This window comes from Clarias gariepinus, chromosome 3 (genome assembly GCF_024256425.1).
Source record: "Clarias gariepinus isolate MV-2021 ecotype Netherlands chromosome 3, CGAR_prim_01v2, whole genome shotgun sequence".
NCBI lineage: Eukaryota > Metazoa > Chordata > Actinopteri > Siluriformes > Clariidae > Clarias > Clarias gariepinus.
In genome coordinates this window covers 20,016,051-20,042,832 of record NC_071102.1, presented here as the reverse complement: position 1 = coordinate 20,042,832, position 26,782 = coordinate 20,016,051, and the positions used below count along the sequence as shown (strand labels likewise).

The 26,782-nt window shown below is 40.4% G+C and overlaps 1 protein-coding gene across 2 annotated transcripts in view; it reads right to left on the bottom strand.

Annotated features, from left to right (window-relative positions):
* The window catches only part of sdk1a (sidekick cell adhesion molecule 1a), a 259,525-nt gene that overhangs the window by 141,051 nt on the left and 91,692 nt on the right, over positions 1–26,782 (bottom strand). For both annotated transcript variants that reach the window (XM_053492399.1, XM_053492401.1), the window contains exons 2-4: positions 11,848–12,007; positions 7,503–7,609; positions 5,092–5,239 (exon numbers count right to left, since the gene is read on the bottom strand). In XM_053492399.1, the coding sequence (XP_053348374.1) occupies positions 5,092–5,239; positions 7,503–7,609; positions 11,848–12,007 (415 nt within the window). The remainder of the gene's footprint in view (positions 1–5,091; positions 5,240–7,502; positions 7,610–11,847; positions 12,008–26,782) is intronic.

Genomic DNA, 26,782 nt, shown 5'->3' with positions numbered 1-26,782 from the left:
CAGTAATACTAATAAGACAGCAAGTCTAAATGCAAATCACTAAACAAGACAATTCAATTGGATATGCAGCCAATATTCTGTTCAGGTTAATGAGAAAAGATTCACTTAGGATAAGTCGTGCATTACAAAATGGCTCGCTGGTCCTCCCCTGACCACTTTCTGTACTTCTATGTGTGTGTGTGTGTGTGTGTGTGTGTGTGTGTGTGTGTGTGTGTGTGTGTGTGTGTGTTTTATGCCGCCTGATCTGCAGTACTGGAGGGAATACTGACATCCTGCAGTTCTTCATTTGGATGGCTCTATTCTTATGGCATTTTATTTACTGTCTCTCTCTCTCTCTCTCTCTCTACACACACACACACACATACACACAGACACAAACTCTCTATGGAGCTGTATATTCCTGGTTCACAGCTTTCTGGCTATAGAGTCTTGATTAAAAGGAAAATAAAAAAAAGAGAGAGAGATTAGAATTCACCTGGCGTGAGGTGCGAGACTGCACAGCGCATGACTGCTACACTACCGTTGTCAATCATGCTGTTTACATCGGCACGCTCAAACATCGCAGCATTAGTGGCTGCTTTTAACAGAAAAGTAATCCTTTTTGCTTTGAGGGACTTAACATGTTTGACTGATGTAGCCCTCTTGGTGCTTCCTGGTGGCTCTTGAAAGGCACTACTGAAAACCTGGTGTAGAAGCCATTTCATATGCTGAATGCACCGGCTGGCTAAACAGCCCATAATGGGTCGAGACATCAAAGACTCCCAATAATAAATGATGAAAAATTCAGCAAGATGGAGGAGAAAGCAAGGACAAAGCAATGAGAGGTAGCACCAGCATCTCTTACTCCATCAGCTACTTTGATCTGCAATGGGAGCAAAGAGCACTTTGCACCAGTCGGGTAATTATCAGTATCAGGAAAATTTCATGCACTCTAAAGGGGAGACCAAGGTGGAAGAACGTTATGACTTTCAACCCCCCCAAATACGCCCTGCCTCCCTTCATTTCGCCACCTCTATACGTTCAAAGACGCCTTTCTGATCGTTCCAACGATCCTCCATGTATGTGCGTACGACTGAAAGGAAGCTGTAAGCTCGATGAGTTTGTGCTTTGAAAAAGGGGACTGTGCTTCGTTTAGACCGCAGCACAATGATTGCTCAGCATGGAGGACTGATAGGAATCAGCCAGCGCTGTGCAGACGGCTCCTTGCTGACGATCCGCACCACCACTTATTTCACGCTACATTAACAGACCAAAAGGGCCACTTTCATTTCTGACGGCCAGGCAAAACTGACAAGTAAAAGGAGAAGAAGAAGAAAAAAAAATAAATTACGCCATCATCACAAAGCATTTTCCTTTACCGACTTCAAATTGTTTTGGTGGCCATTCAAACACACAGTGTGATGTCATTAGCGGCTCTTCAATTACTTATTGGGTCTGAAAAGCACAACGAATTTATACGTTAGGAGGGATATTCGGTCAATTAGCGAGTTTAAGCAGGACATCTACATTCAGAAAACTAAGAACCGCATCGCCGAGTCAGCAAACACTTCAATTAAAACACGTGGAGGAATTAATGGTGGTAACGATGCCTCGAGTGTATTTTACCAGTGTGTCTGCTGATCACATCTCCCAACTAAATGAGCTTCGGTATCTTTAGCAGAAAGAATTTCTTTTTAAATAGAAAGCAGGGAAAGTGTTAGCAATATAATGCATTCATTCTTCTGGGGAAACAGTTCTTCTTTTAAGTCCTGTCCTGTGAGTCAGATGAACAGCGGTAATGATTGTCACGAGAGGGAACCATTAATGGCCAAACGAGAGGAAAAAAACACACTTTCTCAGCCTTTTGTTAGTCTATTCTGCGACGTTACTTAGCGAAAACATTTGTAAAAGTTCCACCAGCAGGAATTTTTGGCCGTCATAACGTTGTGTTGATATTAATTTGGCAACGTTACAGATGTTTTTTAAAATTAGAATGACTTTGCTGAAATGACTTTGGAACAACGTAGTACGAATAGCCCTAACACAATGTCGCAAAAACAACTTTAAAACAATATTTTTACTGAAAGATGTAATGTTTCCCCAATCTGCTTTCCTCTGGCCAATTTTGGTGAGCCAGTGAGAATTGTAGCCTCAGTTTCTTGCTTTTAGCTGAAAGGCGTGGCACCTGGTGTGGTCTTCTGCTGTCGTAGTCCATCTGCTTCAGGAATCCATCTGTTCTGCGTTCAGAGCTCTTCTTCTGTTGCCTCTCCAACCAGTCGGGCCATCCTCCTCTGACCTCTGACATTGAACAAGGCAATTTTGCCCAGATAACTGCTGCTCACTGGATATTTTCTCTTTTTCAGACCATTCTCTATAAACCCTAGAAAGGATTGTGAATGAAAATCCCAGAAGATCACCAGTTTCAGAAAGACTCAGTCCATGTGGCACCAACGACCATGTCACTTAAACCTCCTTTCTTCTCTATTCTGATGTTCAGTTAGATTGTGTTTTACCTTTCTGTCTACAAGCATAAATGCATTGAGTTGCTGCCATGTGACTGGCTGATTAGATGTTTGTGTTAACGAGCAGGAAATTAAAAAATCTGTCAGGATTCCGAAGGAGAAAATATTTAAAAAGGCAAGTACAGTTTCTAAAATTTAAACATGACCTATAAGTCTATTATAAGTGCAAAATTGTAGGGAACAACTTATTTTTTTTAAATACATATTCATCCAGGTTTGTATGGATAACCATTAATAATTCAAACACACTCTACCACTTCTTAAATCTAAAGGAAGTGGTAGATTAAACTTCTAATACAGCACCTTTGGAGGCTGTAGGTCCACTGTAATTTAGATAACTCCAGTGTCTATGTTAATTACATACCAGATATACAGTATAAATGAATGACACTTTATATACAGACGCTTTATGTAATCTCGTTCGGCTTGTTTCGAGGATGCGCCGTGAAAAGAAAGTTTGGACAATACCGATGAATTACACCAATAGAGAAGGTCATCTCTAAATAATCGTGCTTTCATTCGACCGTCCTCCTCTTAAGAGGGCGTTTTGTCTCCTTCGTGGTGAGACAGCATTCAATTTCGAGCCGTAAATATCGTTTGAGACTCGTAAAAGGAATTTGCGTGGCCGCACGTTGCCTCACGTGAATATTGATTCTGCGCTTCCACACAGATAAAGTTTGATCCTGCAAGGCCAGTTAATTTAATCTCTGTGTGATTCAATTGCTTATGAAGTACGCCCCTATTTCCAAAGCCCTTTCCTGGGGATTCTGCCCAGCCACAAGCAGAGCCAGTTTAAAAGGCTAAGCTGATTGCGCTGTTTCTGCTGCTGCCTCAGAACAATTAAGAATATGACATCACATGGAGGAACATGCTAATGGGCTTGGCCCGCGATATGAGATATGACTTATATTACCCAGCTGCCTTTGCTGTGGGCACTCGAACAGAGGGTCAGCTCGCTATCATTGACTTGGAGCCTGACCAAGATCCCACAAGTAAACAGTCCCCGGCACACCAGGACATTAGCGTTAGCGCTGTCCAACTCACAGCTGAATACGTGCGGCTGCTCTTCCAGACGCAGGTGGAAACTTTATTTGCTAAAGGTGCTTTTTTTTTTAATATATATTGTTTCAAAGCATGGCTAGTGAGATTGAAGACGAGTTAGTCTACAGTAGTAAGGAGTTGCACTCTGGCTCTTATAGCTAAATAAAATGTGCCGTCTTACTTAAAGTAAAGCTTGTATATTTTTGTCTCACTTCAAGGTTCTCTTCCTATTAACTCTTAAAACATAAACACCTCCATGATTTACCTGTAATGGTTTCCTACATAACCGTTAGGTTTAAAAAGAGCGCCCGAGTTGTTTCGTTTTAAGATGAAATAAAAAGTAGATTATTTATTGCTTAGTACCGTCCAGGCCCTGAATCGAGGGGGGACTGGGACAAGCCCACACACACACATACACACACACACAATGTTTTTAAAGATCTCGGTTTATTACAGCAAAGAGAGGACCTTTTGTCCAGGTGCTCCAGGTGTGTCACGTACGTTCCATACGTCAAAAGAAGTATTAAGACTCATTAACATGTCAGTCATAGAGAGACCCAGGGACAGACAGATGATTTTTTAGTTAAACAAAAGACGCTGTTTGCACACAGCTCTGATATATATATTTGTCTGGATACGTGCTATAGGAAGTGTTACAGTAGCGTAAGGAATCAGGAAGCACAATGAGGAGGCTGTTTTATAGACACAGCGGCATGGGAAAGTTCACATCATATTATAAAACCTTGCAATCACCCAAAGTGCCATTGGAGGTTCTGCTGACTGTGGAACCAGCGCTTTGGGTCGGACATTTGTTTTTAGCTGAGAGTGGGAAATCCAAAAAAAGGGATGAAACTACTGGAGATCATTAACAGTGAGAGTCTATTTTGAAATCTGCCACTGCGACCCTAATTACTTCTCAGTTACGCCCTCTGATGAAACAGAACAGTGTTTTTAAACAGGGCCATCTTTATCTTTGTAGGGTGAGTCATTAGGTACGGCTGGCTAGTGTACAGGCCTGTGATTTGGGGCCCTGCCACAGCGAGCCAGAATGAGGAAGACACTTGAGCGATAATGGGGAAGAGGATCAAGCGCGCCTGTCTATGTCTGGGCAGGCTGCTAATTAGAAAAAGGCAATGAAGAACTACCGTAGTTAGATTGAAGAACGGCCGGGAACAGGCATTAATTGCACTTCTTCTTCTCTGACAAGCAGTGCACTCTCTCACACACACACACACACACACACACACACACACACACACACACACACACACACACGCACACACACACACACACGCACACACACACACACACACACACACACACAGGCTATGTCTTCCTTATCACTGGCTGACATGCTCCCATTCCAGCCAGAGGTTTGTTTCCCCTGCTGTGTTCTGCCAGATGTTTGTGGACTGATATAAATGACCAGCCAGAACGACTGAAAGCAAGTTCTCAGGTACTGCACGAGGCTTTATAACACATCGCCCTACTTTCCAAAGGGTCATGTGTGTCTAGACGTGTACAAAGCAACAAAATAACCTGCACTTACACTCTGCTGCTGGGGATGATCTTGTAGCCGTCCCTGAACCACGTGACCTGCGGCCGGGGGAAGGAGCTGACATCTGGAGAGTTTAAGATGGCTGCGCGGCCCTGGGTCACCGTCTTGCGCTGGTCATCCTCCACGAAATCTCCCATGTCTGCAAAGAGACAGCCATTACCACAGGCCCTGCGTACACCTGGTATTAACCTGCGCCTCGAGTGGTGGTTAGTGTCAAGTACAAAGTGTAAAAGTGCCTTGAAGTGGCACGGTAATCCATTCACTCGAATCACTTTCGGAGGTGGTGGAGGATCCTCACAGACGTATCTGGAACGTAACTGATGTCGCATCTCAGACACAAGCAGTTTGTGGCTTTTAAGAGGAATCGAGGTGTTTTTTTTTTTTAAATAACCTAGCTACAGTATGTTATTCTGTCTGGTATGAATGACATTGTGTGTGTGTGTGTGTGTGTGTGTGTGTTGGGAAAACAGTATATTAATTAAATACAGTATGTGCAAGCTTTTGAAACCATGCGAGGCCTCCTTCTTATACACATGCTACGTCTGACTGCCACATCTCAGTGAAAATAAGATGAAGGCTAACAGGGCAATTTTAGCACCTTCATGAAACATCTGGCAGGAACAGCACATCTTCCCTACTGCTCCAGTAAAACATACTGTATGTTATGTTTTAATATTGCAGTCCATATGCAGCAATGCTCTTAATGTTGGACTTTTACATAGGAAGGGAGTTGTCACACTGTTGCAAAAAGTTATATTCAAACTTTTGTGTCTGGCCAATTCTGAAAGTGTTGAACATTGAAACCCAAAACTACTGTATAGGCAAGGTTAAAAGCACTCTGGCTACTGTAAAACAATTTTAACGAGATAAATAAAACACAACAAAAAAATACTTTAGCAAGAGGATACACACTGTCTGGCCAATCCAAAATTGGGCTGCATTGAGCAAAGAAAACAACTAAGGAGATCTGAAATTAGTATTGTGTTGGCCAGGCAGTGTATCTTGAACGGTGTCAGCAATTTAGCAGGTGCTTCCTATTATAAAATGTCTGATTATTAAAAGGTTTTTATTTCATTATTATTTATTAAAATACATTTTATTCATGAAGTAGTCATGTTCTACTATAATTTCCTCACAGCTTCTAAAAAAAAAGGTAAATCAGCTGCCACAGTGTAAAAATTACATTTAAATTATCCCTAGAACCTTAAATTATAAAAACATTTTTAGAAATAATCTTACTTAAAGCTATTTCTCTTCTTATAATAGGAACATACATTTGACTATATTTATAAGACTTCTTTACCAAATGAACACAAAGCTCCCCCAAAGTGTATCTGAAATAACTCTTAGATAATGTATTTTTTGAATGACTAAAGATGATTTTTGCATAGCTGGTCCCCTTTAACATATTAAATGATATTAAGGTAAATGATGGCTGTTTAAACGGCGGTCAGGGATATCAGTGCTTTAGGTGATGACATTAATTAAGCAGTTAGTCCGGATAGTAATTGTACAGTAAGTTTCCTCTGTTTGGTTAAAAGCTCCTGATGATTGTGCCATTAATAAATAAAGCACATGACATGCACGTGATGTGTAATCTGGAAAGTTCAATAAGAAAATTGTCTAATATATGCACATACAGTACTGTACTCTTCTGAGTTTGGGTATGAATGTTAGAGCTGTTTTTTAAAGTATATTGCATTTGGCAGATTTAACTACTACAGTCATACCACTAGTCATGAAATATGCTCACAGATGGTCAGTGGAAGATTGAAGATGTATTCAAATGGAAAATGGATTAATGGCACATGATAAGACCAGGTGTGAAAAGCTATCTCTGTCAGATGTAAACAGTTAAATCATCTTGGCTTTTCTTGCTAAGCACCAAGTACAGAGAAACTCGATCAAACAAAAGCACATTCGTGGCAGGCTGCAGAATAAAATTACTAGGAATAGTGTAAAGAATGTGTAAGGAATATTAAATTTACAAATTAATATTGTAAATTAAATTCAATAGAAGGACAATACATTTTGAAAATTGTTCATTTACTACTGTAGATGTGAATTCTTGAAGTAGCGGGGAGAGAGAGAGAGAGAGAGAGAGAGAGAGAGAGAGAGACTGAGCTGTGCTGAGATAATGGCACAGAAAAAGACAGTACTATATATATATTTTTTTTTATATTCTGATATTCTCAGGAAACTGGTAGAAGTAACCGGATTGGTGTGAGTTCTTTTAAGTCTGTCACTGGTTCTTAATACCGGTGTCCTGAAGGCATGAAAACCGACCCCTTTGTTTTGTTAATCGTGAAGTGTTTCAAGGGCAGGATCAAGTACGTGAGTTTAGCCAACAGAAAGTGGAGTGTGAGTAAGAGTCACTCTACCGATTAGTTTGTAAGACTTACATGCCACTTGTATCTCGGCTCTTTTCTGGAGCAGAGCGCCCATTCGGTTTCTCACCACACACTGGTACACACCCATGTCTGACCGCTGAAGGGATGGAATAATGAACCTGCAGAAAAGAGACAGGAAGACAGGTCGTCCCGGTGAGCAGAGCAGGTTAATGTCATGTTCAGTCAATATTTCACAAGCTCTAAGAACGTTAGACTGTATAATTCCACAATTAACATTTACTGTAATAATGTTGTGACATATTTCCCCATCAACACGGGCCACGGTTTCCAGAATCTACGGCATCCGCATATGTTTCTTGTTCCATTTCTAAACCCCTATCCTGGGAAATCGCCTGGTGCGGACTGACTTCACCTGATCTCATCTGTGTCTCATTCCTGATTCATTTGATTTCTCATGTCTTCTGCACTGCAGGAAACAACACTTTATTAAAATGAAATATCCTGAATACAGTATGTATCCTGCATTTCCCATTATAGTGTACAATCAAATAAATATAAGATAACTAAAAACCTAATTTTACTTGTTTTAAGCTCAGAATATTCCTGTTAAAGCATTTATTTCTAGAAGAAGCAAAAGAAAAGAATAAAAACGCTGAATGTGTAATTAGTAAAACAACAGAAAACTAGAAATAGGTTCACTAATCTCATGTTTGATTGATGGCATTCATAGAATAGGAAATAGTAGATAAATGATATTATTGTATTATACAAATGTAATTGTATTATACCTGCCAAAAAAAACCTCCCCACCTGTATTTAACTAAGCAGATAGTTAAGAGTCTCCCACTGGATAACTACTGCAGTGATTAATACGGTTCAGATTAAACTAGTTATTTAACACTAACTGACACAGTGAGGAGCTTCTCATCTCTTACACACACACAGAGAAAACATTCTGTGGTCGTGATTACTCTGTTTCAGGAGAACCAAATTATTGGCATCAAGCTAAGAAAACTACTAAAATTGGGTTAAGGACTGTAAAACGCATTATTAAAGCCAGGGAGGACAGTGGTGAACCATCATCTTTGGGGAAAAAATGTGGTCAGGAAAACATCCTGCATGAGTGTGAAGGGAGATCACATAAAAGATTCATGTAAGGAAATAGTAAAAAAAAAAAAAAAAAAGACTAAAAAATGTCAAGACTGTTTAATAGTGAAAGTAAGAGCATTTCCACATGGAGAGAACTCAAGGGACTGGGGATAAACAGCTGTGTGTAGCCTTAAGGAAACTAGGCATCAGTGAGACTAATAGAAAATAAGGCTCCAGTTGCTGTAGGGAGGATAGAGAATGAACTGTGGAGAATTGAACCTGATGAGTCCAGATTTACTCTGTTCCAGTGTGATGGTTCCCCATCATGCGTAGTATCCACTGTACAAGCCTGTGGGGGGCGCTGTTCTGATCTGAGGTTGCTTCTGTTGGTCAGGTCTCAGGAACTCAGGAAAGGTATGTGTTAAAAAAAGAGATCAGCTGATGACCTGAACACACTGAATCACCAGGATTTTCCATCCAGTGATTTTTTCCCCCTGATGGAACCAAGAAGACGATGCCAGGATTCATCGGGCTCAAAACGTGAAGTGGTTCAGGAATCATGAGACATCATTTTTATTATATTATATTAAGACTATATCTAACTATATCTAATCTAATATTCACTTGCTTTAATGTCATTTTCTGTGTGTTTCAATTAACTCAAGCCCTGCCTACAGTCTTAACACAAGCCTTACTAAAGCAGATGATATTCTTGTGAACTACAGTACGGTCAGTGAAAATGTTAACGTGAACAAACTGACAGCAAATAGAAAGACACAATTTTCAGACTTTTATTCCTCTGGGCAAGTTTTTTATTGTCCACAGGTACACACGGATGTCTATGATTCTATTTAAAACTGCTATGTTTTCCTACTTTAGGAGCTTCGACCACAACATCACTAGTGCTGGTTTTGCTGCGTTTGGGAGCCATGATGGGCTTCAGTATTTATAGAAGTAATACAAAAACCGAGCCGAGAGATAATAATACAACACTCAGGAGACACACAATCGCGCGTGTGTGTATCTAAGAGACATGAGATACATGTGTCACGTGTGGGAAGATATTGAGTTTGGTACACGCTGCACCTGGTTCTATCTGCTGCATCCTGTTCTCCAGTCAGGATTTATAAATATGTATATGCAGTTGGTTGATGCTGTTATACTGACCTTACGGAGCGCATCCCTGTACTACGATAAAACGCTGTCATCAGGGACGCTGCTAGACATTCTGGGGCCCTTGATAACCTAATATTGTAATTGCCATAGTGTTTTAGGGGCCTTTTTTGCCAGCTAGTGCTGTGCTGGCTTTTCTGTGGGATTGGACCAGATAGACAGATGGGTGAGCCTTTGGTGCTACAGTTTAAATTATTTAATTACAATGTAATTGGTGAACAGTTTTAATGTGTTCATGTGGCATTAATGTTATGGCTAAGTTGGTATACTGTATATTGGCTTATTTAGCCATTGGGACCTGAGCGAGACAGAATTATAGCGTTTTGCAAAAACAACCAATATTCACACTGATACACTGACATACAGTTTTGCTGTAAAAAGTTAGCTTTTGTGCTTTAAAACACCTTTGTTACACCCTTGTGAAATTTTCTTAAACCTTGAAAAAATGGAGATATCTCATTTTGCTGTCAAGTGGTCATATAATCTAATATAAATTAAGTTTTTAAACACTTAGAAAACCTGTACATTATTGCATCCAATAGTTTACAAAATGGTGCTGTTTTAAAAAAGGTTCTTGTACAATAAAACACTCAGCGGGTATTGTATATCCATCACATCATGCCTTTTCTTCCCTACGACTATGCCAATTTGCTATTTGTCATCATGTTAACACGCTTAAATGAGATTTCGACTTTGAAAGCATTCTCACAAAGAGAGACCAAGGTTAAAAGGTTTACTTTTGGGGCTGGGGCCAGGCCTTTTCGCCAGCCTCCGCATTAGAGTGAGCAAATCATTAAAATGCCATTAGACTCTCGACGAAATTCCACCTGGCTCTCAGGCTGTGATGACGAATATCAGCTTCTGCCAAATGGCCACTTCCCCTGATACCAGTGCAAGTGGAAACAATGAATAGAAGCGTGTGCATATTTTCCAAATGCATGTCACTTCTTTCCCAGATTCCTTCAAGCCTTCCAAAATACCTCTGTGCATTTGTTCTCCTCGGGGGGAGTCTAGTCCTCTCGGGAGAGCCAACACAAACCCTAGCGCTGCTTAGAAAAGTGCCATTTCAGTGTTGTTTAAGGAAGATAATTGGAAAAGCAATGCTGATTAGTCCGAATGAAATCTATAGACAGCCAAATTACCTTTTTTCCATATGAATGTTTGGCGCTGGCTTAAAAACAAATCGAGAGGCCACATGGCACTCCCAGGTAAAGCATTTGAATGCCATCATTCAGCTGTAAGGAGCCAGTCATCTGCAGCAGCAGTGCTTTTTTTTTTTTTTTTATAAAGAATAAAGTAGTTCATCTTTCATTTCATGGTTAAGAAAGTGCTAAGTGCTACTGCGGTTCATGCTCAGACTGGGCTATAGACAAGACAGAGATGACATTATTCTAGAGAGATGAAACTCTAATTGAGAAAAAGTATTGGAGCTAAAAGTTTAAAAGTGTGAATGATTAAACATACAATTGTATAAGCTCAAGTAATCAGCCTTATAAAAAAAAAAAAGCTAATTAAATTTTCATTTAAATTTCATCTACATTCTTTTTCCCCAAATCAGCAAAAGTTAAATAGCTGACTGAAACATGATGTATTCTGACGTAGGCCACAGAGCATGGCTTCAGATAAACAGACATGACTAAGATTAGAAATCTTTTACATAAAATCAGATAGTTGTTAAATTGCAAAAGAAATTCATGAAATGAGTGATGAAAAAAGAAGTATGTGGACACCCATGCAGTATGTCCGTCTTCCACAGGATGTTTCGTAGGACGTCTGTATGCTCTAGCACAGAGAAGAGCCGTAACCTCGATCCCACATCAATTTCACTTATGCTCTTGTGGCCAAATTAACAACAAATCCCCAAAGGCATAGGCCAAAATCCAGTGGAAACCCCTCTCTGAAGAGTGGACGTTATTATAACAGGGAATACTGTACATTTGGTATAGAATGTTTGTAATAATCGTAGATGATTGTGATGGTCACAAACTTTTGGTCATTAGGTTTATAAGAAACCAATCAATCACCGTAGTGTACAGTAGGTGCTGATCAAGCCAAGCACACACCACTGTCTAAAGGCTAATGCACCTCCGTGACCTTTTATTCACTAAAGACTATGAAATAAATTTAGTCTCACTTGTACTCTGGGGAGAACGCAGTGATATCTGTGTTGTTAAGGATCCATTTGAACTCCAAAGGCCAGCTGCCTTCTGCCAGACAGGTCATGACCAACCGGTTCCCTTCTAGATGAATTTCCGGAGGCCCTGGTTCAGTTTTGAAGTACGGCGCCACGTCACCTAAGGAGAGATAAAAGAGAGGTGTGTGTGTGATTAGTCTTTCCAATTCGTCATTTTAATGTTCAGTGCTCTGAGCGAAGCACAGTGAAAAGAAAGAGTCCAGGGATCCCCAGCCCCGATCCTAGAGCACTTTTCACCTGATTTAACTAATTGGCTAATTGAGTGCCCTTGCTTTCAGAAGTGGGTGAGTTATTGTAGGAAAAAGATCAAACGGGTGTAATATGGCGGACAATTGAAACTTCGGGACCGGGGGAAATGAACCCACGGTGCACAGTCCATACATAATCATAAAACATTTGCATCAAAGACGCTTCATTCCTAAAGGACTAAATTTTAATTTCTATTAAAAAGGTCAATAAAGACAGATTCAGGGGTAAATCAGGAGAGCAATGCTAGCACCTCCATGTGCACACAGAAGATGACTTTCAAGGTTTTTCTTTGCTATCCTCAAAAGAAAGGCAGAAAGCTTTGATTTTAAAAGAAGACTTTTTAGAGGTGGAACAGGAGAGTACTGTACAACAGAGAGGATTTCAAAAGGGAAAAACATCCGTGGCAGCTTTTACACCTCGTGTGCCATTTACTATTCTGTATCCTTGTGTCTCTTGTTTGTTTCTGTTGTGGCTGAAGGAATCAGAGGACGCCGTGTACAGAACAGGTCTAAAGGGCGGACACGCCTACCCTTCAACAGCTTTCCTTTTTTTATTGTCTGCTATTTTAATATTTTCTGTGACAGTATTTTCTGTATTTTCTTGGCATTCTCATGAGCATCTTGATGAGAGAGTCATGAAGCTAATAAACACTGGCTAGTTTAAAAAGGTTTGAACATGTCTAAAATATTTAGCATTTCTAAACACTTTGATACAAGTATTTTTTTTTTCTTTTGGTTTTTGTTTCTTTTTAATAATTTCGATGTCTTCAGTATTGATCTAGAATGTAGAAAATAGCCAAAAGAAAGAAAAGCCCTTTAACAGGTAAACTAGTCATCCTCTAAACCCTGGTCCAGAGCTTCAGGCCTACTTCACTTAAATATGCGTTTCCAATATTATGCAAAGGCTGATTTCTTCCTACATTAATCTGTGGTGTATAAAATCCAGACAATGTTGGGGCTTTGATGAAATGATGTCAGAACAACTTCATGAACATGACAATGGGATAAAGTTGAATGCCTCTACGACAATATTATAAAAATCACTTCAAAACAATATTAATATCAAACCGATAGCCTGAGTGGGACTCGAACCCCGGACACTGAGGTGAGCTCACTGCCCAAGTACTGCTGGACCACAAGGGAACCTGCTGCTGATTATAGTGTACATAATGCCAAAAAATATTCTGTACGCACAGGATCAACTGTGTTTGTCTGATGGCACTTAGTTGGTAATGTAGTAATCCAGTGTAAGTATCTATCTAATGACGAAAACTTCAATGCATTTCTTGTACGTTGCTCTGGATAAGAGTGTCTGTCAAATGCCTAAATGTAATTTACTGGAATTTTACATTGGAAAGCAGACGGAAGGGTTAAAAAGAACAAAAAACTTTTGTCTGAGATCTTTCCTGTGAAACCAGAAGTGGTACAGTTTGGACGCTGTGAAATCACCATACAGCATTATAGTAGAGTAATTTGATCTAAAAGATGTGATGTGCAAATGGATGTTAATCGGCATAAACGCTCCAAATAAAGCGTAACATTTGTTGTCCTTAGGTTATGTTTGTTATGTGGTGTTTGGGTCATTAATTCAACATTGATTCAAAGTCATTTCCTGGGTCAGCCAGGGTTCCTGCTGGGAAATATCTCATGTAAAAACCCTGTAATTCTGATCAAATGCATGAAGCCGAATTGAAACTAATATTTTTTTCGCTTTGAAGACTTCTCTGGAATCAGATCCAAGAATCATATCATCAGTTGGAATAAATTATCAGCATGATCTAAAGGTGTATTGTGTTTTATTCTGCTTAAATCTTGAACTCTGGTGGGATTTGATTTATTCCTTTTTCTGTAATCAGTCCAGAGCTTTATCCACCTACAGGCCTGGTTTTGGGGGAGTGGGAGGGAACCACAGGAACCCCAAGAAACTCTGCATGGACACTGAGAGAACTTCATACACACAGTCACCTGAGCTCAGGATCAAACCTGGGGACCCTGAGGCACTGTGAGATGATCCAGAACAAACAGGTACATACCGTAGATACATCTCTACATTCTGCAGTTCTTTAAAACATACTAACTTTATTATTTAAAAGTATTACAACTATACAGTGTCACACAGCAGGGTTACACTTTACAACGCTGGTCTCCTCTCAGTGTCACTGTGTATAGCTCATATAACTGAATGTACATTTTAATCATTTGAAATGATTTCTTTCACTATAATTTATTTTTCAAATGAGAACTGAGTTTTTTCCTGGAGCTCTTCCTCGGCCCTTAGTGCTGTGTTTATGCAGCAGCTGGCTTAGCATAGTAACGTCAGTGTCCTCATCTGTAATACAGTATGAATATGTAAACAATAAAGAATTTCAAATGGAACCACGAGAAAGCGAATGTCTATGTGCCTGCTTTATAAACCTGCCTCGTTCAGGATCTCGTTTTTATTCATGACTCAAACATCCATCTCAGTAGTCTGTGACCTGAAACACTGACTACATTATCAGGAACGCAGGAGTGTCTTTAGACCCAATATTTCAACTGAATCAAGAGATCATGATGCAACTGACGCACGAACGCACCCCAATAAATGAGATCATATTGGCCACATGAGAAACAGACAATAATGAATTTGAAATATCGAATAAAAAAAATAAATAAAAAAAGCGAGGTATCGTGATTCCTCATACTCGAGTCTCGGCACAGTTTGAAACAACAAATCCAAAACAAATTGGCCACGTCCTAAAACTGTTCCTGAAAATGTAGCGTGAAAAATGTCTGTCTTGACATCTGTGTAAAGGAAGTGCTGTTGTGAGAACTCTAATATCCATAATTAGGACAGACACATGCGGTTGGACATGCTGAACTCCACAGAAGACGCAGAAAGAAAATATGTTTATCATAAATAATCTTCGCGAGATTAACAGCCTGCTGCGCATCCACCGAGTCAATCAGTCATCCTGATTTTTTTCCTTCTTCTTCTTCCTCCCCGCCTACATACTGTTCTTCCCCCCTCCTTTAACTGTCTCTCCATCATAAAGCAGTCAGGCCTAAAGACATTAGGCTCCCCCTTCTGGCACTGAAAGCTCCTGAATGTAAAAAGCAGTCACAGTGCACGCGTGTGTGTGTGTGTGTGTGTGTGTGTGTGTGTATGCGCCTGTGGCTCGTAACTCGTTTCTTTCTCGGACGCTACCGCTCGTTGTTTCTCATGCTGATTCAACCAACAGCTCTCTGCTATTTAATGACTTATATGTGCATCCAAACTCAGGAGTCAGTAGTTCAAAGTCTGAAGATGTGCTCGAATGCTTATTGCAATATAAAGCTACTCTGTATTTCGCTTCCTCAGCAGCACAATGCGAAACGATGAAGGCTTTGTGATACAGTAGCTTGGGGTGGAAACAGAGCAAGCAGGTCCTCCAAATAACGTCAGCATGGAAAGGAGCTCAGAAGCACACTGTATTAATGAACAGCACTCTTAATTTCATTAACCCTGAGTTTATTCCTCTATTTGCCCTGAGATGGACTGGCTTTATGTACTTTATGTGCTTTATTCTGGTAAGGTTGTGGTGGATACAGAGTCTATTCCGGCACAAGATTGAAAAATGTGCCTCACACACACACACTTACATACGGGAAACGCTTAAAACACAATGGATGCCTACACAAACACAAAAAGCTCAGGTTCGAACCTCGGACCCTGGAGCTGTGCTGCGCCAATGCTATACACTCCCTCATTAGGAAAAAAAAATTACAGTATATTCATCTTGTGCATCAGTTTTTATCTGATTTTATCTAACAACTCTTATTCTCTGTCTCAACAGAGCATGTTAAAGTGCACCCTAAAGCAAATTCTATATAAAGCACTAAGTGCATTTCTCAGTGAAGCCCAAGTGTATTATTGTTGTCGCTGCACATGCTTTCTTGCAGGGAAATAAATATATAAGCATATATTAATCCTGATAAATACTCCATATGAACACAATTCCATCAGGCCTGTCGAGGAAGAGCCTCATATTGTTCCCCAATAAGTGCCTCTGCTACACCGAGTGAAACGGAGAGGCAGGAATTCAAGATGCTGCTCTTGAGACGCTTTGCCTTCGATATGCCGTGGGTACGGGTGCTGCTGAGAATGCCAAACAACCGCTCGGAAAATTCTCATTCAGATTTGATTAAATCAAGCACACAAATATGAAGGGGAGTTGGGGGGGGGGGGGTGAGGAGGGGGGGATAAGGGTGGTGGCGGTGGTGGTGGTGGTGAAGCAGAACAGAGAGAAAGGCAGAAAAGCTGCTGCATCATCCTTTGAGGAAATGAAATATTGAGCAGCGCACCAAGAAAGCGTCCTCCGGAGCCTTCTTTAATATTCAGAACTGAATAGTAAAGATAATCATAGGCGCATTACTCAGTATGAGCAATATTGTTCCGACTTTCCGGGCCCCTCGGCTGTGCGGTTGGCTGAGAGAGTCTGGAGAGAGCCGCCTCCTACCTGCCTCTGATCTCTGCGCGGTTGATATGCAGGTAGCATGCAGACGGCGTCTGTCCTCGCCACCCTCTGTGTCTCTCTCTCTCTCTCTCTTTCTCTCTCTCTCTCTCTCTATGCCAGGTGTGCTCAATGGAGCCTGCACTTTCCATTTGTTTGTGCACTGCAGCGCCGCTCTCATCTGCGTGCTGTTTCTCTGATGGGCCATCCCGCTGCAAACCCACCGCAGGAATGCATAAGCAGAGCTCGGCAACGAGATTCAATTTGTCAGGATTATTATGGGAGATGAAATGTTCCGACATGAGCCAGACCGGGTGGATGTGAAGCGGAGACCGTTCCTGGCCTACCAGGCTGCGGTGACGTATTAACCCCTCCCCTTTCCCCATCCTTTTTATTAGCTCCTTATTTCTATCGCTCTGCTTTGTTTTCCATTAAACAAGACACCGTGGTAAGACTCTAGAATGGAAACTCAAGACAGACTGTTTAAACCCCGACCAATTTAGCGTTGTAAATATTGCCTAATGGACACTGCCAAAACTGTCAGCCGCAGTCCAGTATTTATCACGAGTCACATTTATCTGGAAGCCCTACATAAACCCGTCTCCATGAGCCAAACCCTGAACCCTGTCCGAACCGCTATCCATCACAGCTGCGGATGAAGTTCTTGATACTGATCGGAGTCCAAATACGACTCTGCTTTAGAATTTTTTTTAACTCCATTACCTTTAAACGGGGCTCCTGGGAGAACTAATCTGCTTTTCATCTGTCAGTAGTTGTGGTGGAATAGAGCCCACACATTTGACAGTTATAATGGGCAAAACTAGTGCGTTACCATCTGGTTGAGAAGCTGACTGTAAATCAAAAAGGCAGTCGGCACTTTGAACCTGAGTGCATGGCACTTGATAAGCTGTGATACCTCATCAGCACATGAAGAGAATATATTTACGGCAGGCAAAAATTCCGGCAAAACATGTCAGGATCCTTATGTTGGACGAGTATACTCGCAGGAACGAATGTTTAATTTAGCAACGCAGAATCATGAATGCTAATGTTACAGAGGAGGGGGCAAAATAAATATATCACAAAATATAAGATATTTCCAGCCTTACGTGTGATAGAATGCCTAAATAACCACAGGCAAGTGTCTGAAACAATTCTTCTACTTTGTGACAGGCGTTAAAATTCAATCTCAAGAATGCTCTAAAAAGTCTGCTTCAATTTAGATCAATGACTACTTGTGATTCACTCAACAAGTAAAAGTGTCCCGTTCATTAAGCATACCAATTAGATCTCTTGCCTGAAAGGAAAAAAAAAACAAAAAAAACTTTGGGTCTGTTTAATGTGAAGAATGGCGTGAAGTGCATGTGGAGCTGGCGTTAGGTGGACAGGGATCACTCACCCCCCCAGCGCACCCCTGACATGTGAGACAGGGGGCAATCAGGCCTGTCTGCACGTTCACAACCACCGAGACCACTTAAAAAAAATCCCAGTGCAGGCGAACATACGGAGAGCCCGAGGTGCGCATTGTGAGCGAGCGTTCCCTTGCTAAAGGGCACCCAGGGTTTTTAAAAGCTGTGCATTAGTGAGGAAGGAAAGAATAGTTCGGCTGCTCAGACTTGCTGAGGAAAATCTCAAGAAGCGTGCCATACATAAACCACTGAACAACACTCCCCTAACACTCCCCTACCCATAAGATCTTAAAATAGGCTCTGACTAGGCAAGAGATGTCACTGCTAAAATAAAGTTTAGATATTTGGATGTTTATATCTCAAGCTAATTGGATGAGAAAAAAATGAAATCCAAGTGACAGAATATTCTCTCTCTCTTTTTCTCATTTGGTGAATACATATGTCTCGCATTAGACAAAATATCAAACGTGGAAACGAGCATCACCTAATTAAACCAACTCTGCATCGATCCTAGTCTTTTTTTCCCTCTGATTTTTTAAAATTCATTAAAGTCTAATAAGGATGGATTTTGACAAGGAACTGTAAATAAATTCAAATTATGAAATATAGGGGAAAAAAATAAAAATAAGAAATAGGAGAAGGGAAAAAAACATCATAATTTTTAGCCTAAAAAAATGACAGTCAGATCCTCTTAATAAATTCCATGTGGAATTTACCGCCATTAACTGTTAGATTTCATTTTCTAATTCCAAGGGTGCCAATAATTCTGGAGCTGAGTGTATAAAAGGTGTGTTAGAACTGCTAGAACTGTTATTCACCATAGAGGATTTTGAATCACCCTTCACCTACAATCACTCGTGCTCAAGAAATCAACACAATCACTCTGTAACCTGCTCGAGTCATTTGGGAGAGGCTCCGGTTGAGGAGCAGCGTTCTCCAATGGCGTCATTACAGCACGCGAGCTGCAGCCTTAATCAGAACAGGCCTTTTCTCGCCCAGGGTCTTTGTGAAAACACGCAACTTCAACAATCAGCATCGCTCAACCGTTTTCAGTCCTGCCGTTAATAATGCAGGTGCCAAAAAAAACATAACCTCTCATCACTTATTATCTGGAGCCGACTCACGGGCGTGGAAGTGCCGCTCTTCAGCCCGCTCCTCTCCCAGAGAGTGCAGACCTATTGTGTGTGGAGGAGTTGCTGTATATAAAGCATGCTACTACAAAATGCTTAAATAATCCATTAAGTGCCCACCTCGGGCTTCATCTATTGCGCCGGGTAGGAACATATTTATTGGTAAAGTGTTTGTAGGAGCAAGAAATTTGGTGTTCAAAAGAAAATCACAATTTGGGGGAAATAAGGTGTCCTACTCACGTCCCAGAGCATCTGCACTTTAATGTATTAAAAGACTAATCAGTATAAAAAAGTACTGATATAAACCTTGACTGATTGGCTACAAATAGTAGATAAGGCTGTTCAGTTTAAATAGGCTTGTGTATTTCAATCACACACACACACACACACACACTCATTCACTCATCCTCTATAACACTCAGGGTTGCGGGAGGCCTGGAGACTAAACCAGGGGACTTGGGGCACGAGGTGGGGTACATCCTGAATGAGGTGCCAATTCATTATAGGACACACACACACACACACACACACACTATTGGCTGTTTAAAAATGCCAGTTAGCCTAATCAGCATAATTTTGGAGAACCCAGAGGAAATCAAGGACCAAGCACAGGGAGAACATACACTCGCACACACACACACACACACACACACAAACACACAGACTCACAGGCATGAATCAAACCCTCGACCCTGGAGACACAAGTCCACAGTTTAAACACACACACACACTTTTGTGAAGGCTAGGATAATAGAGAACCCCAAATGGGACTAAAAAAAGTTTGATATGTATATGTAGAATATAATATAATGTAGAAATAAAAAGAAAAAGTCATTTTATTGCGAGATCTTGCAGAAGAGTGACTCTTATACTCGCGCACTTCAGGGTGTTTTAAACTGGCCTGAAAAAAATGCAAGGATTTAAGTCCCGCCTTCATGCTCTAGGATTTTACCCAATAACAGGCAAGACTGAAATCTTGTAACCAATCATAATGCAGAAGGCGGGATTTATTAATCACACAAGCTTGCTAACAGAACCTGGCTCACAGCTTTGTTATTCATTGGTAAATTACAAATCATTTAATTATACAAAAATGTGGTTTAGACTAAGATTAAATAATTAATTAAATTAAATATGGCATCAAACTGGGCTAAAAGCACAATGTTTTGTGTCCCGCCTTTATGCTTAAGGTATGGCTTTATGCTACACCGTGTAGAGAGACCGAGACTGATTCCCATCACGTGTTCCACAGAGCACCACAGGACATCAGGAGATCTTTTCTCCCAACGGCCATAAAATTATACAACTCTTCTGTGTAACACAATAGGACATTAATACTTACCTGTATTAATTACATGATAATTGCAGTATTACTTCTCAAAAAACATTTTTATACAATATTACATATAATAATATAATATTACATACTGTATATTGGATAACTGTGCAATATTTACAAATGCTCTTGGGTCATATTTATGGTACTTACTATTTTAGGACATTTGGTAGTTATTTATTACTTTTTATTACTTTTCCTTTCTACTCGATAACAACTGTGAGCAACTGTAACCAAGAATAAACAATTTCCCTTGGGATTAATACATTTCTTTGAATCTTGAATCTTCTATCCACTCACAGACAGGACAGAGTTCTTTGTAGCCAATCATTACACAGAAAGTGGGATTTTAAAACTTTGCAGTATTATAAACTTTTTAATATATATCATTTACTTCACAAAGAACCAAAAAATACTTGTCTAGCATTGAATCTGACGTGGATAAACTCTTATCCAAACTCCACATCGGAAAACCGATTTTGCCAGCTGTATTTTCCCCGGACATCCTCTCTTGATGTGCAACACCAGCACTAAGTGCATCGCATTGTGCATGTCCAATAAGGCAGCAACTAAAGTTTTTTTTTATAAATAAACCTGTTTGTTTGGTTGTTTTGTTTTGTATATACAGTGGCTTGCAAAAGTATTGGGCCCCCTTGAATTTTTCCACATTTTGTCACATTACAGACACAAACATGAATCAATTTCATTGGAATTCCACATGAAAGACCAATACAAAGTGGTGTACACTTGAGAAGTGGAACGAAATTCATACATGATTCCAAATTTTTTTTACAAATAAATAACTGCAAAGTTATTGAGAAATTTAAAGATTTCCAAAGCCTTGAACATCCCACAGAGCACTGTTCAAGCGATTATTCAGAAATGGAAGGAGTATGGCACAACTGTAAACCTACCTAGACAAGGCCGTCCACCTAAACTCACAGGCCGAACAAGAGAGCGGTGATCAGAAATGCAGCCAAGAGGCCCATGGTGACTCTGGACGAGCTGCAGAGATCTACAGCTCAGGTGGGGGAATCTGTCCATAAGACAACTATTAGTCGTGCACTGCACAAAGTTGGCCTTTATGGAAGAGTGGCAAGAAGAAAGCTATTGTTAACAGAAAACCATAAGAAGTCCAGTTTGCAGTTTGCCACAAGCCATGTGGGGGACACAGCAAACATGTGGAAGAAGGTGCTCTGGTCAATTGAGACCAAAATGGAACTTTTTGGCCAAAATGCAAAACGCTATGTGTGGTGGAAAACTAACACTGCACATCACTCTAAACACACCATCCCCACTGTCAAAAGTGGTGGTGGCAGCATCATGCTCTGGGGGTGCTTCTCTTCAGCAGGGACAGGGAAGCTGGTCAGAGTTGATGGGAAGATGAATGGAGCCAAATACAGGGCAATCTTGGAAGAAAACCTCTTGGAGTCTACAAAAGACTTGAGACTAGGGCGGAGGTTCACCTTCCAGCAGGACAACGACCCTAAACATAAGCCAGGGCAACAATGGAATGTTTTAAAACAAAACATATCCATGTGTTAGAATGGCCCAGTCAAAGTCCAGATCTAAATCCAATCGAGAATCTGTGGCAAGATCTGAAAACTGCAGTTCAGAAACGCTGTCCATCTAATCTGACTGAGCTGGAGCTGTTTTGCAAAGAAGAATGGGCAAGGATTTCAGTCTCTAGATGTGCAAAGCTGGTAGAGACATACCCTAAAAGACTGGCAGCTGTAATTGCAGCAAAAGGTGGTTCTACAAAGTATTGACTCAGGGGGCTGAATAATTACGCACAATCCACTTTTCAGTTGTTTATTTGTAAAAAATGTTTGGAATCATGTATGATTTTCGTTCCACTTCTCACGTGTACACCACTTTGTATTGGTCTTTCACGTGGAATTCCAATAATATTGATTCATGTTTGTGGCTGTAATGTGACAAAATGTGGAAAAGTTCAAGGGGGCCGAATACTTTTGCAAGCCACTGTATTAATCTAACAATTCTTTTTAATGAGAATTCTATCAATTTTTTTCTTATTAGTCAGTTAAACTGGTTCACTTGCTATTAAATAATCTTTCAACCCTCCAACCCAACAAACTTTTTTTTAACTAATTAAAATTTCCCAACATAAAAAGTTCTAATAAGAACTTTTATTCCTGCAAAGAGCTTTGCCTCCTCCTGAGACACACAAAAGAAAAATCAGTGACATACATTTACCATGAAATCCAAAAAAAAAATAAAAAAATTATAATATTGACTGTATTATTCTCGGAAAGGCATTATTATTATACATATTTTAACAAAAAAAATCTTTAAATTAAGAAACCTTAATTAAGTACCTGTTTAGAAAATCATAATGTGCTAATCCATGCTATTCGATATAAAAGTTATCTTTTTTTAATTTTATCTGTAAAAGGCTGCGTACGGCAACTTAACATGCACATTAACGCAAATCTACGTCCATATGCGCATAAACAAAGCATTCAGAACTTGCAAATGTGCTGGAAAGGAGCGTTGCCAGACTAGCCGTTAGCAAAGTGGTTGTGCTGAGTCAGTTTTACAAATCACCCGGAGCACCCATTTATTAGTTCTCTGTTTAAAAGATTCCCACACTTTGTATGATCAGGTTTGGGTTTTTTGGGATAAAGTTTGATTTTTCACCGCGAGCCGCCACACGCAGTGACGCTTTGAAGTTTTTTCCAGGCAAATCAGTGGATTTTCATAATGGATTATGTCGACGTGTTGTTCCAGCCGCGGCTTTCCAACATCTCATGGGCGGTGCAATCTGGCTGAGAGTCGCCAAGACACTTCATTTATACTGAAATCACTGCTTGTTTGAAGTCTTACAACTGTTTCATAAATCAGGAGCAGATATCGCTATAATAAAACTGCACTCGTTCGGTGTGACTTGATAAATAATGCCCACCGTTCCTGGAAGTGTTGGTTTCTTGGAACCAAAACAACTTCTTATTAAAAATAGCTATGAACATTACAGACTTACTGGTGCAAAACAAAATGTGTTCTTGGTAAAGAGTGACAAAATACAGGAGAAGATAAACTGATAATGGTTTGTGCTGGCTGTTTTCAAGGGGAAAAAACAAGCTCATTTGAGAGAAACAGTGGGCAGCCAAACAAAGCCAGTAGTAATTTATAATTAAAAGTGACTGGCACGGACCCCAGAACCAAAACTACCAAAGCTTACAGAAATGTGTCATGTTCAGTGTTTTATACTTCATGGACGATTTTGAACACTACGTGATTATTGGTTCTACAATGGAGCGTAAATGGGTTTCATTACTTTTCACTTTTCAGGGTTGTCTTAGCCCATTTCATCCTTCATACAAGAATCATTAGTGGCCAGTAAAATGGAATTAAGCTCCCATCAATCACTTATTATGAGGACGCAATGCAGGGAACTTACTGAATATAGGCAGCAATGTGAAGGTGCAGAAGAACCGTGTCTATTTGAAATCCTCTAAAACCTCTCATCTGACAAGTGATTCTCTTGTTTCTGTTCCAACGTGGGATTATGCTGTATATATAACATACGATTTAGAGTTTCAAAATGTTCATGAACCTCCTGCTTTGTTCACTGCAAGAAGTACCACTCGCACCAATGCTGTCTGAGGCTCTCGTCACACGAATACAATGACTACAATATGACTTCCTGGCATCTAAGAGACTCGAAAGTCATTCAAACAAAGCTTGAGCGTTTATGTATCGAACTGGTGTCCAGACGTAAATCAATAAGCCGTGACGGATGCACCTCGGCGACGTGGATTTATGCCGACTGCCTTCAGCAAATATCTAGCCGACTAAATGGGTAATGAACGGTGTCTGAAACTGCCCTGGGTAAAGCCATCTTTTCAGACAATAGACTGCGGAGGTAAATTTTAGGGAAGAAGTTTTACGCATTAGATTACTATATCCCACTAAGCTGCAGTCAGAGCTGGCACATGGCACAGAGAAGCAGGAAGAGTTTCCATCCATCACTAGAGGGGAAAAAGAATTCAGAATTACTGTCAGTGAAAACTGTGACTTGGGCGTAGTAATAGTAGCAGGCGAGGGAGGCGAGAAAAGCAGAGAGCATTAAAGAATAAAGAACGGAAAAAGGATGCCCAGGCATAAACCTCGTTCGACAGTGATGTAGTTCGTCGAGTGTATAAATATGATATTGTGCCTTCCTGGACTGGCACTGGAATACCAGAAAGCAATTCGTTGAGGCTCAGACAGCTACAGTGCACACATGTACGGAGGCTAGGCTCACCCCTGGCTAATCCATACTTTGGATCCGTAATTAGATGAAGCTCGGCGCGAGATCGAGCCAAATGCGAGACGGAAACATCTACCTCCCTGCAGTGCGAGGTAGTGATTTAGATTCATCCCTATTAGTCTATTAATACAGAGTGTGTGCCACAGCTGTGTAAACACATTAGCGCGGGAGAATGGGCGGCCCAAAAGTGAACTACAAAGGAGACGTTCGCAATAGCGTAAACAAAAGCGAGCTACTGTGTTTACAATGTCTTATAAATGAGATCCAGGTGGGTTCACTGATCCAAGAAAACATCTCGCAGGCTGTTTATATGCAACGGCCATCCAAGTGAGACACTGAGGCATTACAGAGAGAGCCTTGGTGTTATCACTTGGATGGCCGTCACTCAGCCATGTAACCACTGATTTGTAGGTCACAGAGGTGTTTGGGCAGAAAAGCACCTGTGATCATCATGGTACTGTACTGTATGTATGTACTAATCAACTGCAGTAAATAATAACTGACCCTTATACTCAAAACACACTGCACTATACTGTATAAAGACATTTCCTTAAATGAGTAAAAGAGCTAAATGTGATTAAATGGATTAACAAGGCCTCTTTTGTAATTTACATCTATTCGTCCATTGTCGATACTATTTATCTTGTGTTGGATTAAATGAGGTCTGGAGCTTATCCCAGGAAACTCAGGGCAATGAAAATGCCAATCTGCATACACTGCATGGTGGAAGGAAACTGGAGAACTGGGAGGAAACCTAAAACCACCGGAGGAACATGAAAACTCAGTGACTACACATTATTACTGGAAAAATTATGAGATACTCTTTTCTATACAGACAATAATAATAATAATAATAATAATAATAATAATAATGATAGTCTTTGAGTTGGTCATATACTGTACAGTATGAAGCCAAACCAAGGCCATGTTCCTTAAACACGAACGATCTTACAGCATCCTGAGTACCGGCCTGGTCAGAGTCACAGTCATTTAAACTGGGTTATTAGCTTTATATATTTTAGGAAATAGAACCAAGTAAAATATTCTGAAAATGTCACAGGCATTATTTTGTACACAGAAATAATAACTTCATGAACAAGACTGGAAAGAAAAAAAACTAAACAAAAAGAAAAGAAAGGAAAAAATAAAACAGCCCTACAGAATATCAGGGAACTGTCAGAATCAGAAGTCACAGACCATGCTGACAGCATACGTTTCCTACTCCAGGCTCTATCCACTTCGGGTTTAAATCCTTACTTAGATGTAGATGGGGTATTTGGAGCACTAAACAGAGACACATGCAGATACAGACACAAATATAGTGAAATTGTCTTACATCCATAATGCTAAAGGCTGACGGTCACAGGGACATGCTGGCGTCCTCGGGGATGAAGGTAGGTTCAGAATCTGTACTTGTACTTAGTAGCCAAAAGGCAAGGAGAAAAAAAACATGGAGATGGTGGAGATGGAGAGTCCTGTAGATCTCATATGCTTCTCTACATGCATTAATTTATTCCACTTTAAAACAGCTTCTAACTGTTCCTGGGCCAAATAGCAAAAACTAGAAAGCTGATGCACTATGTAGGGTGTACAATGCCTGAAAAAGAAAGTTACACACTTCTTAGTTGAACTTCATTCACCCTTTACCTTTAGCCTTAATTACTGAGTGCTGGAATATGGCCAGCCATCAGGGAAGAAGAAAACCCTCCATAGATGTGATAACCTGGTGATTCAGTACATTCAGGTGGTCAGCTGACTTCATTTTATTGCCCCATAACGTTACTGAGTCTAGACCTGAGTGACTGATCAACCCCAGATCATAACACTGTCTCCAGTGGACACTATGCATGATGGGAGCATCGCTTCATCCCAAAGATGCAGCCCAATAATCATTCTGCAATGGCAACCTTGTTTTTGGCCAGGCAGTGTACAGTACCCTCCCTTGTTCCACACTCCAAGAAGTGCCCTTGTTCTGGAGTTAAAGAGGAATACGGGAGTCGGCCTTGT